This window comes from Antechinus flavipes, chromosome 2 (assembly GCF_016432865.1).
Source record: "Antechinus flavipes isolate AdamAnt ecotype Samford, QLD, Australia chromosome 2, AdamAnt_v2, whole genome shotgun sequence".
NCBI classification, from domain to species: Eukaryota; Metazoa; Chordata; class Mammalia; order Dasyuromorphia; family Dasyuridae; genus Antechinus; species Antechinus flavipes.
Window position 1 is genome coordinate 228,795,000 of NC_067399.1, and position 15,408 is coordinate 228,810,407.

At 33.0% G+C, this 15,408-nt stretch overlaps 1 protein-coding gene across 3 annotated transcripts in view; it reads right to left on the reverse strand.

Annotated features, from left to right (window-relative positions):
* Positions 1-1,907: 1,907 nt before the first annotated feature.
* Positions 1,908-15,408, reverse strand: part of CCDC25 (coiled-coil domain containing 25) — a 44,604-nt gene continuing 31,103 nt past the window's right edge. For all 3 annotated transcript variants that reach the window (XM_051976392.1, XM_051976393.1, XM_051976394.1), the window contains 2 exons: positions 9,134-9,179; positions 1,908-5,578 (listed from right to left, as the gene is read on the reverse strand). In XM_051976392.1, the coding sequence (XP_051832352.1) occupies positions 5,549-5,578; positions 9,134-9,179 (76 nt within the window). In that variant the 3' untranslated portion in view covers positions 1,908-5,548. The remainder of the gene's footprint in view (positions 5,579-9,133; positions 9,180-15,408) is intronic.

A 15,408-nucleotide genomic window follows, 5' to 3' on the forward strand; every position in this document is an offset into this window, starting at 1 on the left:
AACTCCATTTCTCTCAATTCCCACCTGTTTATAAGCTATTATACATGTCTCTGACTTCTGGCTTTCCTCAAACTTTAATCCCTGCAAGAAGTTCTTCCAACTCCTTCCCAGACCCAACTTTTTCCTCTAAGGTTATCACCCTTTTGCCCTATAAATATTTCATATGTATGTGCATGATTATGTGCATACTGTATCCCTCCCCGTTAGAATGTCAGCTACTTGAGGGCAGGGACCTATCTTCAGCTTTCTTTGAATCCCCAATATATGGCATATTGCCTGACACATATTAAGTACATAATAAATGCTTGATTATCTTGTTGACTAAGTTCACCTTTGTATTATTTATTGGAAAAAAAAAACTTTGCTCCATAATTTAAACAAAATTTAAAGAATATTTAACTTACATAACACAATCAACTTCGCTAAGAAGTTCAATGTCAAGTATGTGACATGAAATCCAAAAACAGAAAGTAAAACTGGACTTAAAAGTCAAGAAATATGGATTCAAATGATGATCAGATCACTTACCTTCTCAGAACTCTTTCCATATCTGCAAAATGGGCATAATGCTTCTTGGATTACCCATGTGCAAGGTCATTTTGCTCCATACAAAACCTCAAAGCATCATATAAATGAAGCCATAGTTTAAAAGCTAACACAATCACCAGCAGCCATGAGAAAGAACTACCCAGGATTTGTGAAGTTCAATGTACTTTACGTACTCAAACCATACCCCATGAATCATAAGTCAATTCACGGAAGCAGACTTTTAGGGGATCAGGATGGTGAATATCATAGAAAGATCATTTAAAAGTTTAATCTGTGGAAGAAAAAATTTAAAGGAGATATGATAATGGCTGACATGTGCCCAAGAGAATAGATTCTGTGTGTACCATGACAGCAGAATTAGGAGTAAAGGTTATTAAAGTTGCAGAGGAGCAGAGTTAGCCTAGATTTAAGGAAAAGTATCCCCTCAGAGCTCAAGTGAAATGTGTAGCCTTAGGAGATTCAGCATAGGTCTTCAAGAAATAGCTGAAGGACTGTTTGAATGAATTTATTCAACCAGTTCTGAATTCAGCTACCATCATCTTGGTTACAAATATGTATTTCATGAAAGCCTTTGCCAGTTGTTTAGCTGAAATCCAAATGCATTAAGTCCATTGCATTCCCCTCATTCACTATTCTTGTCACTTTGTTTAAAAAAATAAGCTTTTAGAATCTCTGTTTAAAGAGGACTGCGACCAGCCCATTCAATCCATATTTGAGCAAAAATCCCTTCCAAAACATGTTTTGTATTCATACTTTATGACCCAGAAATCCCACTTGCTACTCATAACATTTATTCTTTATTTAATCTTTTATTATAAGGAATGCTTGGGAGGGCAGGAAATAATATATTTAGAAATTAAAGTGACAAAAAACATACCAAGGAAAATAATTTTTAAATGGGGGTGTGTGAATATTTAGCGTGAAGATTTAACAGGTTAGGAAGGAAAGTCAAGGAAGATTATATAGTTGTCTTCAAGTAACTGAAACACTTTCACGTATAAGAATAATCAGAATTGTTAAAGGGCATTAATAGGGGCAATGAAGTGGAAACAAGCAGATTTTAAATGAATATAAATAAAGGATTTCTGAAAGTAGAACAGACCACTTAAAGTAGTGAGTTCTCCTTTCATTGAAGGTTTTGAAATGAAGGCAGATCACTTGTCAGGATTATTGGAAAAGATTCTTACTTAATCAGGAAAAGATATCTTACTTAATCAGAATATCTGAGGTCATTTTCAACTTTCTAAGTCTGTAATTATATGAAATGGTTTTGATCTACTCTGCTTTCAAAGAGTATTTACTCTATTGGAGAGTGGAAAATGAGGTGCAAAGAAGACCCATAAACATGCTAACAAGGCTCTAATGAAATCAAAGATTTTATTTGAGTTTTACATACCAGTCACTTAAGAATTAGAACAAATTGGCTCTCAGCTGAATGATCAAATTGGCTTGAGGTTGCTATTGTCTAGGATTTTCCAGGTAAGCTAATCACTTCTCTGTGAGACACAGTTGAAATTAAGTGTAATTATAGTCATAAAACTGGTCTATAAAACTAGGCTTCCATCAAAATAAGAGACACTGTGATTAGGAGAAATTGAGAAACCATAAAACATTCTTATCTTGCAATCCAACTCGGAAACTTTCCTTATTTAACCATTATACTGTGGGAAACAATTTTTATCTTTCCAAAAACTGAGAGGAATAGTTTTAGCTTTGAACTAGAGGATACAAAGTAGGGTCATCCTCGCAGCCTTAACTTGTTTCAAATATGGTTCACATCTTTCTTGAATGAGGAAAATAAGTGTTTGGGCTTAACTGACCTGCTGAACTAAAGACTGCAGCAGTAAAAGAACATAATAGAAAGTGAATCATTTCAACAAAGGCCTTTATCATCTACATTGAGGGGATTTTCCTACCAATGAAATCAAAGAAAATTCTCAGACTGTTCATCGGGTTCCACTGGACATTGAATGCCAGTTCTTGGAGGGTGATGAATCTTCTGCTAAGGCACTGTAATCACCCCTTTCTTCCCTCCCACCCCTATCATATACACACAAATCCCTATAGCATGATAATTGACCCTAGACCAGCTAGGGTGGATGTAATTCAATGTAAATGCAGAATCTGAAGAATATTGGAGACAGAAGTATGAAATAGATGGGGGGAAAAATGTGAAATACTAATGTACCTAGTGTATCTTGCAACCAATTATATTAGTGAATCTGGTGGCGGTTGTGTAAGGTTCATGCAGAAGGCAAAAAGTGCTGATTGAGACTGGAGGCTCAGGGGAACCAAGCAAGGTGCTAAGTACATGAGAAAGAATAGAATATAATCAAACAATTTCTGTAATTAGAATCCAAAGTATGATATATTTTTCCAAGGAGAATAATTCTGAATTGAATTTGTGGAATGGGCCTGAGAACAAAAGGAGCTGAAATATTCCAAGTCTTGAACTATAGACTAGAAGTTGGACCATTCTCCCACTCTAAAAACTAAATCCTAAGGATGACAGCTAGAAGTGAGATCAGCTGCCTAGTAAGGCAATGAAAAAGGGATTTTGAGGTGGATTAGTATTTGAAACAGGCAAAATGAACAACATGAATCAATGCAATTACAACTTATCTCATCTGTATAGCTTCCTCTACAGAAAGTTCTAATTTAATTTTAATTCTGCTGTGAAAATCATGTTGACTTCTCAAAGGTATGTCAGTAGACAAGCTCTGGAGATCCTACTCAACATGAAAAGGCTTTAAATATGGACCTAGGATCTTTTTCTCTCATTTACGAAAGAAATCTGCTAAATTTGGAGGGGCTCATCACCAGAAAGTCAGTAGATAAGGTTTTGGTCAGACAAATTCATGTTGGAAATGTCTACACCAATGAAATCACTAATTTTTTAAAATTTTAAAGGGTATAACCTTCAAATCCTCCTCAAACTAATAAAAAATGCATAAATATGCATTTAAAACTGGTTGACTTCCCTTTCATTACAGAACTAGACAAAGCAGGAAAAAGATCATGGAAGTAAGAGATATTCTGAATCCTGGAAGATCAGATTAAAAAGAGAAAATTCCTTGGGTAAAAGGTGTGGGAAATAACACTGGAAAACAATCAAAGATAAAAAGCATTGAAAAACAGAATTGTTTGGATCATAGTATGTTACCTTGAAAAAATGTGAGAGATGAAAAAGGGGATCCCTTCTTTTTAAATAATATTTGGAATTATCATTGATTTTCTTATTCAGTGATGATATTTAATTCTTTTCTAATGGTAAAAACCCTATGTTTAGAAGAGAGAGAAAATTATATGGGAAATCATTACTTTCTAGCAGTCCCATTCCAAAGTTCTGATTCCAGTAGTCTGGAATGACATTAACTTTTCAAGTCCAACTCTGCACATCACCTTGGAAATACACATAAATAGGCCTTCCAAATCACTATGGCCAAATGGCCTCTGAAAATGCTTTAAGCTGTAGTACTTTTAGGTTAAGGCTTTTTCCTGGCCCTAGAGCACAGGGTCAGCAAGTGAAAGAGTGAGAGTCTGAGCAGGGATAGGTTAAAAGGTAAACTTACTTAGATTACCACTAAAATTGTAGTTTTTGTTTTTTCTTTCATTGTTTCTTTATCCTCTTTTACAGGACAAAAATCACTGAAGTCATTAGACATAAGATGATCCAATTATAAGAACCTACATAAAAACCACTTATGCTTTTATTCCAGATCAAAGGAAGAAATCTAAAGTCTGGAGTTACAACTATAAAGAACAATCCTACTATTTCAAGACAACAAAGCTGGCCCATTGATTATAAAACTCTTTAAATTTTCTATTTTTTTCTGGTATCATACCTGCATTGTGGACATTAGCCTCTTGCTACATTCATGAGGTAAGAACCCTAAAAACAAAGCTCATCTTTGAAATGAAGATTACCAACCTAGAAAAAGATTTGGAAAAGACTATCCTCCCACTGCAACCATGTAATCTAGCTACTCTTAGTGAATCCCTGTAACTATAAATCATGCTTTGGTTGCTATAGGGCTTTTAAAGTAAAAGCGTCTGAAGCACATTCAGAGAGGACAGGGATCATTGTACTTAAAAACTCAATAGCAAGAAAGATTTTTTGGGTGGATGGCATGCCTCATCAAAGCAAATTGGAACAAATAAGACTTAGATCTCAGATACCAAAAAGTGAAGAAACAATAAAAGCAAAGAATTTGTATGTGTAGCCAGAGTTGAATGTCTACAAGTCGGCATGAATCCCAATCTCAAGGATCATGGACTGTTCCTTTTAATATTATAGTATTATGATGGTCAATGGATGACCTCCCTTGTCTTAAAAAAGCTAGAACCTGGTGTTTGACTAAGAGATCACAGGATCACTATACTGATAGGATAAGAAATGACAACAGAACGTGCATATTAAATCTTTCCTTGAATAAGGTGAGCAATACAAAAAGTAATTAAGTCCTTCTTAATTGTCTTCATTCAAAAAAAGTACAGGTCCAAGTTCCTGTCATTTCAAATCACATACATATCCATTTCTAATTGGTGATATTGTGAGAAAACATTATCCCCCCCAAATGTCCCATTCTACTATACAAAACATACACGGGGGTGAAATTTGCAAAATAAGCGGGTCTTCTATGACATCTTTTTTTTTTTTTTTTTTTTTAGGGAAATAATATAGCAACACAAATACTTCCCCAAGTTAGTTATTTTGGAAACCTATTCCAAGAGCAAGGACAGCCAACTCTCATAAAGAGCCAAGACATGTTCTTCTGGTACAAACATTTCCTCATTCTTAAAGCTACACACTCGCTGTCTCCAAGCTCCACTGTATTACATGGGATCATTTTCCACAAACAAAAATTGAACCAAGTTCCCAAATCTCCAAAGTGAATGATATTCATGTAGATTTTAGGTGGGTTTTTTGGTATGCAGAACACATCTGAAAATCAAAATGTCTATCTGTCCAAAAATTCACACAGTCCGTTTTCTTCATTCACATGAATTCATCTGAATCATTGCCATCCTGTGAAAAGAATAGTAAAATCATTAAAATAGCCTTGCAAATGAAGATTTCCAAATTTTCTAGTTCAAAATTCATTTGTTTTGTTTTTGTTTTTACTTTTTAGTATTTTCACATACTCCTCCCTCCTTCCCTGTTGTATACAGGAAATTAAATAATCATCTCTCTTTATCAATTCCAAATTATTACAACTGGACTAGTAACCAGTTTTTAGAGTGGCAAGAGATCAGATGACTGTAAGTGAACGTGTGCTCCAAATTGTCAAAACTATTACCCAGTTAAGCAACTAAACAAAGGTGGGGTGTGATTTTTTTAATCCAACATATCATAATTTATTCCAAATGAGTATTATGCCTTTTCAAAGTAATTACTTTGTGAAATCATATATCCTTATTCCAAGTCTTATGACAGCAGTTAAGAAGAATATGGGATTTAGAGTCAGAAAGACCTTAATTCAAATCTTGCCCTCAGATACTAGCTGTGGAATCCTGGGCACATAACCTCATCTAAACATTAGTTTCTGCATGTGTAAAATGAAGATAACAATATCATCTAGCTCTCAGAATTGTTTTAAGGCTCAAAGGAGATAACATGTGAAGTGTTTAATAAACCTTAAACTACCCATATGTTAGCTACTATTATTGTTATAAGGGGCAACTAGGTGGCACAGTGAGTAGTGTTCTCTGCCTAGAGTTAGGAAATTTCACCTTGCCAAGTTCAAATCTACTGCTTTGTTTTATTATTTTTCAAAATATTTCTAGAATTCCTCTTTGAAAATTCCCTTTAATATTCATATTATATGCTTTTGAATATTACCCTGGTTACACATTTTTGTTTTGTAATGGGGGCTTTGATTTCTCTGAAATACCCAAATCATTAATAACCAAGTCTGATAAATCTGGAAAATGATTCAATTTGGGGAATAACGTGTTTTGGTTAAAAAATGAATGGTCTCTATAGAACAGTGAGGCAGAATTTCTTGCGTATCGCTCATAAATGAGCTCCAAAAGAAATTCCCAAAGCAGAGTTCCAAAAACAGTCTGAACAAATGAAAATACCATTGAGATAATGCCTGACTCATCCAAATTGACAATTTTGGAGGTGATAATTCACACTGTGGTTAGGTAATTTCTAGTCTATCAGAACTCAGTCCCATTGACTTTATATACATGGTTCTTGTCTCCTTTCCCATCTTAAGGCCCTGCTCTTCAAAGTTTTCACTACAGGACTATACAGGAGAAAGAGGTTTAGTACTAAAAATTTAATGCCATCATTTGGGGGCTTTTTAGTAATCTCTATAAATATTGGACAGAGAAGAGCAAGGATCAAGAATACTGAGAAATCTGATGATCACCTGTGGATTTTAGTTTAAGATTCCCCACAATCAGTACAATTAATTAAAATATAGGAAAAATAATGTCATGTGACAACTATGGACATATAAATATTAAAAGCACAGAATAATATAAGTGTTTGGCATCTAGACACAAAGGGAAATTATAGCTTTTCTCTGGAGAAATTATGAGAAGGAATCAACTTCTTATTGTTCATTCAAGTGCCAAAGTGAAATGAAAATGTCACCAAGGTTGAAGACAACCTTAAATGCAAGTCTATAGAACCTTTTACTGACCAACTTCAAACAAACTGATGGATGAAAATATTTACTTCAAGAAATTTAACTGATATCAGTAAAAATCCTTAAAGGCTAGATCCTAAAACTGGAGCTCAGTGGTGCTTTTAATTACGCTTGGTCCATGTCCAAATGCTTCTATTTAGCTCAGTAATCATTTCAATATAGCAATCAGATTTGTTGCTGTTGTTTTTTGCCATCTACTTATGAGATGAGGCATAGAGGAATTGGGGGTGGGAAGAGCACAATAATTCCTTGTGCCCATACAACTTCAGACAGTAATTAATTTGGCTTAGTTCTTCCTTGGAGACCTGAACCAGATTCAAATCTAGTACAAAGAACCAAGCCTGGCAACCCCTGCAAAGGAGGAAGCACAAGAGAAGCACGAGGACGGGGAATAAAGAGGACAGGGAGAGCAAAGAGGATAAGGAATAAACCCCTTGCTCTATAAATTACATTTCTGAGCATGGTGGTTTTAAACATCTGTCACTAATCAGATGGTATTTGTGCACACATATTAAAAGTTCCAGATTAACTCTGGCACAATGTCCAAAACTTTTTATTCACTAATGCTTGGCATGAAAATGTTTAAGGTCATAACACAAGCTGGGAGCCAGATTCTGATGAAATACAGCCGGAAATATTCTTTATACAACAAATAACAGAGAGCTTTTATAAATAATGTTGACTTTGGACTTGGGACATATCAAAATTTTCATCAGGAAAGTTTTGAGAACTTCAAGCATAGGTCCCCAAAGTGATAAATATGCATTATTTGTTGACATGGATACTGTGTGTAAAAGCAGCATCAAGGGCATACACAGACGCTTAACTAAGAGTTCTAATGGTAACTTCTCTAATCCAAATGGGTGTTATTGCTTCATAACAGCAGAAATGAGTCTAGTAGCCTTATTATTAATCTTTCAGAATTAAATTATTAATTGTGCATTAAATACTTTTCATAAATGGTTCTAATATTTTACCCAAAGATCAAAAACATATTCAAATAAAATCACTACAACATCTGCAATATTATAAATGCATGCTCTATGGGCATTAATTTCAATGTTTTGCAAAAGACATTAAATGAAGCAGCCTTTTCTCTAAAAGTTTCAAGAGAAATACTGAGAAAAGCAATTCTTATGGGATTCCTCAAGTGTTTAAAGAAATTACAAGTTATATATGTTACAAAATATTTGCTTCATAGTATGTGATAGTACAAATGTGATCCTTATTCTCACAAAGAAACTGAAGTTCAGAGAAGACAGTAACCTGCCTCAAATAATAGTGCTAGTCACAAAATTGGGATTCAAAACTAATTCTACTGACTTGAGGTCCAGTGCCCTCTTCTACCTAGTAATTGTGCTCCTTCTCCAAAAGGCATAGCTGGCACATTTGGAATATAGAACATGCTTTCTTCTTTGTTCTGGGTAGAAGTTATGAATCAAAAAACTTTAAAAAACAAAAAATTCCCAAGTAGCAAATGAATGTGAATACTCTCACTATTATTGTTTTTTTTTTTTAAATTTAGATTAAAATTTTGTTTCTGGCTCTACTTTTAGAAAGAATATGCTGCCACATAGATACAGGAAAATAATAATAATAATAATAAACAGTCTTATGTGACCAAGGCAGGGAAACACAGTGAGAAAACAGAGAAGAGGACCTACAAGATCACTTACAATAGAAAAGATACGTAGATTTCTTAACATTTATTATAATATCATTTTTAAAGTCCCACAAGGAGGAGAAAAGATTAAAAGTGAGGCTCAAAGATAATGAAATCTAGCCCTTGTATAAAAAAGATGCCAACTAGTCTATGAAAAGAATATAAATCAGGGATATCACTAATGAGAATTCAAAAATGAATCATTTTAAACCAAGCTCACTTAAAGATATGATATTAAAGCAAATAACCTGGAATATACCTGATTTGAAGACATATTCTCAGACTTCATTAATGAAGAATAACTCCTAGAAGAGAAAAGATATTCAAGTAGTGTTAGGGTTTGTCTGGAATATGTTTATTTTTTAAACTGCTATATCTCTTCTATACACACAGAAGTGTAATAGTAGCATTGGCCTAGACAAGTATAAGTAAAAATCAGTTTTAAAGTAATTTTGCTCTCAAATATATTATTTGTCACATGACACTACTGTACAATCAAAGCATTTCTAAAGCATTGGAAACCACCAAAAGGATACAGGAAACAAATATTTGTATTTCCATGACATGTAGAAAGAGAAAGAAAAGACTAAGTACACTCTAAAGCAATTGGGAAGATAACAAATCAACTGAAAAATTGCTTAAGATTATAAGTGGTAAGTACAAAAAGAAGCTTGAGACATATTACCTAGCCTACAGTTGGGGTAACAGGACTTATACACATGAAAAAACAAAGACAATAAATAATTAAGAGCTAATATTTGCTACAAAAAAAAATAAGTGTTATAGAAATCCAAAGAAAGGATGTAGAGGCATAAAATGGTCAGGAAAGAACTGGGACTTAGGTCAAATTTTAAAAGTATAGAGAAAATTTTAGCCAGCCAGAACTGTGAGGAGATATATAAAAAGTATAGTGGATCCAGTGGACTAAAAATAAGAAGACTCTCACTCCAGAACACTTACTTTAGTGCTATAACCCTTGTGCAAATCATTTACCTTCTCTGGGCCTCAGTTTCCCCAACTATAAAATGGGGAGAGGAAGGAAGAGGTGTTGTGTCTATGTTCTAAAGTCCCTTTCAATTCTAGATATAAGATCTTGTGACATTTTAGATGCAGGGGACAAATAAGCAGACCTACAGGAAATTAGAATAATATAGGAGGAATATTATGAAGATCAAAGCTCAAGGGAAAGAAGAATGGAAAATAAATCTGGATCATAAATGAGGTACATAAAAGTTAAGTAACTCATAATTAAGTGACACAAAACACAATGGTATCAGGTAACAGAATTAATTGTTACTTGTTATTGACAACAATTCAAATGTTCTTTCCAGTAAACCTAGATGAAAGCAAAAGAGAATTGGTTTTGAAAATCAAGAAAACTTTCCAATGGATGTGAAGTTTTCTAATCTTTTTTATTCTGAATTTAACATTAAATAAGGTAAACATTTATATACAAATATAGTAAAATAGAAGAGGAGGATTATATGTGAAGCTGCAAATTTCTATTATGAGCAACTTGCTTTTCATTTTGAGTACATAAACTTTGGCTATATAATGTTATATAATGATCTTTGTTCTGTGCATTTTTAAAATACACTGTGTCCTCTCTTTTTCTTTTTTAAATTTAGCTAACACCACTGGTATCTTTCTTCTGCCAAACTTTTTCTCTACCTCCTAAAAGACATATGAAACCCATATATCAGAAAAGTATACTCAAGTAAAATTAGCCATGTCCAAAATGTGTCTCATTCTGCATCCTAAATCCCATCATGACTGAATCAGGAAGTGGATAATAGCATGTTTTATTATCAGTCCTCTGAAATAATAGGTGGTCACTGCACTGACCAGGGTTATTAAGTCTTTCATTGTTGTTTTTCTTTACCCTGTTGTTTTTGTATAAATTATTCTACTGTTTTTGTTTATTTATTTCATTTGCATCACTTGATACATGTCTTTCCAGGTTTCTCTTTCTTGATTTCTTAGGGCACAATATCATTCCATTATGTTCATATGTCATAATTTGTTCAGCTAATCTCCAAATGGTAAGTATACTCCTCACCTTTGCTTTCCAGTCCTTTAATACTACACAAAGAGCTATGATAAATGTTGTTGTACTGCAGGGTCCTTTTCCTTGTTTTTTTAAAAAACTCTTTTAGGTAAAACCTCATAGGGTTTTCATTGAATCAAAGGGTCTATGCACAGTTCAGTGACATTAGTGGTATTGTCCTACCTAGTGTACTGAATGATTAAATGAATTCACAGACTCAACAAACAGCATACCAACGTGCCAAAAGAGCAATTTTCAAAATAAGAAATGCAAACTATTGATATCTCTATAACAAAATGCTCCAAATCATTAAAGGGAAATACATGTAACAATTTGGGAATGGCCGATCCAATTCTGGTACGTGAAAAGTTAGATTATTGCACTCAGAGAAATGTAGGAAGATCTCTACAAACTGATAGAGAATGAAGAGAATGATTTATTCAACTAAAATACTGTAAAGGAAAACAACTCTGAAAGACTTAAGAATTCTAATTGTGATCAACTACTCACAATTTTAGAACAATGAAACATCCTTCCCACCTCTTTGGCAGAGGTGTGATGTACTAAAAATGCAGAATGAGCTATACATTTTCAAACATAACTAATGTGTGAATTTGTTTTGCTTGACTATGCAATAAGGAAAAGCTTCTAGAGGATTACAAGTGATAAGACTAGAAGTTAGTAAGTACTAAATTAGTGTTATCCAAAAGAATAAAGAAAGAAATCAATAACAAATTATTACATATAATCCTATTTTCTATTCATCTCTGTAAATTGAAATGTTCATGTTCATTGATATTTGTGTAATCATAATAAAAAGGTGTTTGTTAGTTTTTTTTTTTTTTTTAAAGAAAAGTAATTCTAGACATTTTGATTCTATGGAATAAAAGAAGAAAGAACAAACAAAGTTAATGAAGCCATGATAAAAAGAAGTCAAATAGGAAAAAAATAAATCTTTGTATCAAAATCTTCAGATAAGGGTTTTATAGCTAAGACATATAAACCACTAAGGCCAGAAACCATTCCCCTATAGATAAGTGGCCAAAGGATAAAAATAAATATTTCTCAAAGGAAACTGCAAACTATTAATTTGCAGTGTTTATAACTATTCATAAGATAAATGCTAATTAAAACAAATCTGAGGTTTCACCTCACACCCAGCAAATATGGGAATAGTCAATTCATTAGTGTGGATTGTTGGTGAAACAATGAATCAATATACCACTATGATGAGCAATTTGGAATTATGCAAATAAAAACTAAAATATCCACATCTTTTAATCCAGAAATTCTACTACTAGGCATACATCCTAACAAAGTCATTTATAAGAAGTGTCCATATTCACTAAAATATTTATAGCAGCACTTTCTGTGATAACAAAGAACTGGAAACTGAAAATAGATGCCCATTAATTGGAGATGGGCTAAACAAATTGTAACACATATAATGGATTATTTACTATGCTATTAAGAAACAACAAATATGACAAATGAAGAGAAACATGCAAAAAGACATAAAATGATGTTGAGTAAAGATAGAGACATTAAAAAACATTATACAAAGTAATTACAAAAATGTAAATAGAATAATAACCACAAACATCAAAACTGAATTTAAAATTACAAAAAAAACAAGCATAGACCAAAATTAAGAGATCTGAGAAGGCACTTCCACTCCTATGCAGTTGTGAAAGATACACAGAACATTACACACATTTTCAAAATTTTTCAATATTCAGTCAGTTTTGCTGACTGCCTTTTCTTTTTGTTTAAAACAAATATTCTTTGTTATAAGATGGCTCCCTGGGTGAGAGGAGGGACTTTAAAAAAATCAATTAAAAATCATTTAAAAGAAAGCTAAGACACACTTGAATAATTTGCTAAGTAGTACAAAACCCAAAATCCTGGAAAGGGTAACAACATGAATGCTTCTTCAGAAAGATCAGTTTAGGAGTGGTGTACAAGAAGAAATGAAGAAGCAGTGAAATACAGGTTCATACAGGACCTGAAGTAAAGTAATGAGAGTGAAAATGACAAGAGATTTGTCTAAGAAATATCTTAAAAAAAAAAAAAAAAAAAAAAAGAATTAATTCCAATCACACATTGGATTTAGAAGATAAAGGAGAAATCAGAAGATGATGTTAAAGTTACTGAAGAACAATGCTGATATTGAAATGAAAAAATTGAAAAGTGGAGTTTAATTGTGGATGACAAATATGGTTTTTATGCAGGACAAGTCTGAGGGGAAAGTAAAGAGAAATGTTCTAGAGACAATTGGAAAGATTACAGGTATGAAGCTAAAGCTGGAGATACAGATTTTAGAGTTTAACAGAATAAAGAATGAGAGTTAAAGCCATTAGAAATTTTTGCCAGGGATTAGGAAAGAACAAAAACCTTAAAACAAACACTTAAAAATAATTAAGAAAAAGGATAAGGAAGAGGAGCCAGGAAAGAAGAAAAGAAGCACATAGTGAGAACAAGATAATACAATGTAACCAAAGTCAAAAGAGAAAACTTTAATAAATGAAAAAACATCTAACACAGCAAATAGCAACTGTATAGAATAAGAGACTGTATAAAACTTTGCTCTCCTCCAAGTGTCCACAGCCCTTCTACACTTAGCAGGGGTGTGCTAGCTCCTTCTCCCTGTAACATGTGCTCAGTGTCTTCCAACAGTGGAGAATCATTCAATCTTCTTCACTCAGCTGTTGGACTTCCACTCTGTCCAGGAAGTCCAAGTTCCAGATTTAGAGGCTGCCTCCCAACACAGCTGCCTCCAAGGACTTATGGTTGTTGTGTCCTCAATCTTCTGAGCTACTCCTCTGAGGAACTTCTAATGCCCCATGGCTAACCCTAAGCTCTTTGATCATTCCTACCAACCAATTGTTGTAGTTAATATTTTGTTTTTCCTCTTTTTGGGGAGCCACTTGCTACAAGACATGCTTGTAGAGCCATGCTTTCTAGATCCAGATTTGGTCTTTTGACTAGCACTTCTTATTCATTTTTTATGACTTCCCTAGCTCATTTCCCAGTCCTTATTTCAGATCTTCATTTAAAAAAAAAACTTCCATCTTTCTTCTCACATCCTTTAAAGATAACTTCACCTACTAAAAAGATAGAATCCTTCCAATATGAACACCCATTTGTTCTTATTACCTGAATCTTTACATCTAACCTAATCTTTTCTTCCATTTTCAGAAATAAAGGAGCCACTCTCCTACAAATCTACCTGATTTTCTAAATTTCTATTTACTTTAGGACAAGGGTTCTTAGTCTATTTTGTGTCATGTTTTTATAATTGTGCTTCAATATAACTGGTTTCCACTGTAATCCTATTTTTTTATTTTATGACCTTAAAAACATTATTGTGAAAAGGAGTACACAGATTTCACCAGAATTTGAGTTGGGGAGTGAGGAGAAGGGAAGGAAAAAGGAAGTAAGATTAAAGAATAGGAGGGGGCAAGGTACCAGATATAAGTAAATTAGATGAGTGAAATGATAAACAGAGTAAAAAGGATAGTACCGAAAAATAGGATAGAGAGAAATACACAATAAATAATTATAACTTTGAATGTAAATGGGATGAATTAACTATAAAATGGAAATAAGAGAATGGACCAAAAATCTGAATTAAATATATCACTTTCAGGAAACACAATAAAAAGGAGAGACACACAAAAAATTCAAATAAAGAGCTGGAGTAGAATTTATTATGTAAAAAAAAAAAAAAGCAGGAGTAGAAATAATCATGATCTCAAAGTTAAAGTTCAAAGAGATATAATTAAAAGAGAAAAATAGAGAAACTACGCTATATGTCACCAATGTTCTATTGTTTAGGTCTCATTTCTCAAATATATAAAGAACTTTGTCAAATTAATTAGTATCTGAGTCATAACCAATTGATAAATGGTCAAGACATAAGAAAAGACAATTTTTCAATGAAAAAAATCAAAACTATATATAATCATATAAAAATGTTCTAAATCATTACTGATTACAGAAATGCAAATTAAAATAAATTTGATATATTATCTCACATATATCAGTTGGCTAAAATGTCAGATGCTCATCAATTGGGGAACAGTTACATTCTGTGTGTGTGTGTGTGTGTGTGTGTGTGTGTGTTTTATTATAGCCTTCTCTCTAGTGGCAGGGAGGGAAAGGAAAAAAATTTAAAAGTACACAGAAAACAAACAAACAAACAAACAAACAAAAACCCTAGAAGAAAGCACAGAAAAACTAAATATCTTTGAAAATAATGCATAGGTTTTCTTGAAATGGATATTTATTATTTTATATTGAATCCTCCCTTATATTTTACTGTGTATATGTAAAAGTGTTTTTTTTTTCCTTTTCTCATTTTGTATTTAAGTTTAAAATGAATTTTAAAAAATTTCTCATGGGGGGGAAAGTTAGAAAAGGGTTAAAGGGTAAGGATCAGGTAAGATCAGAAAGGTTAAATTTGTAGCCCACAGTTCAAAACCAGA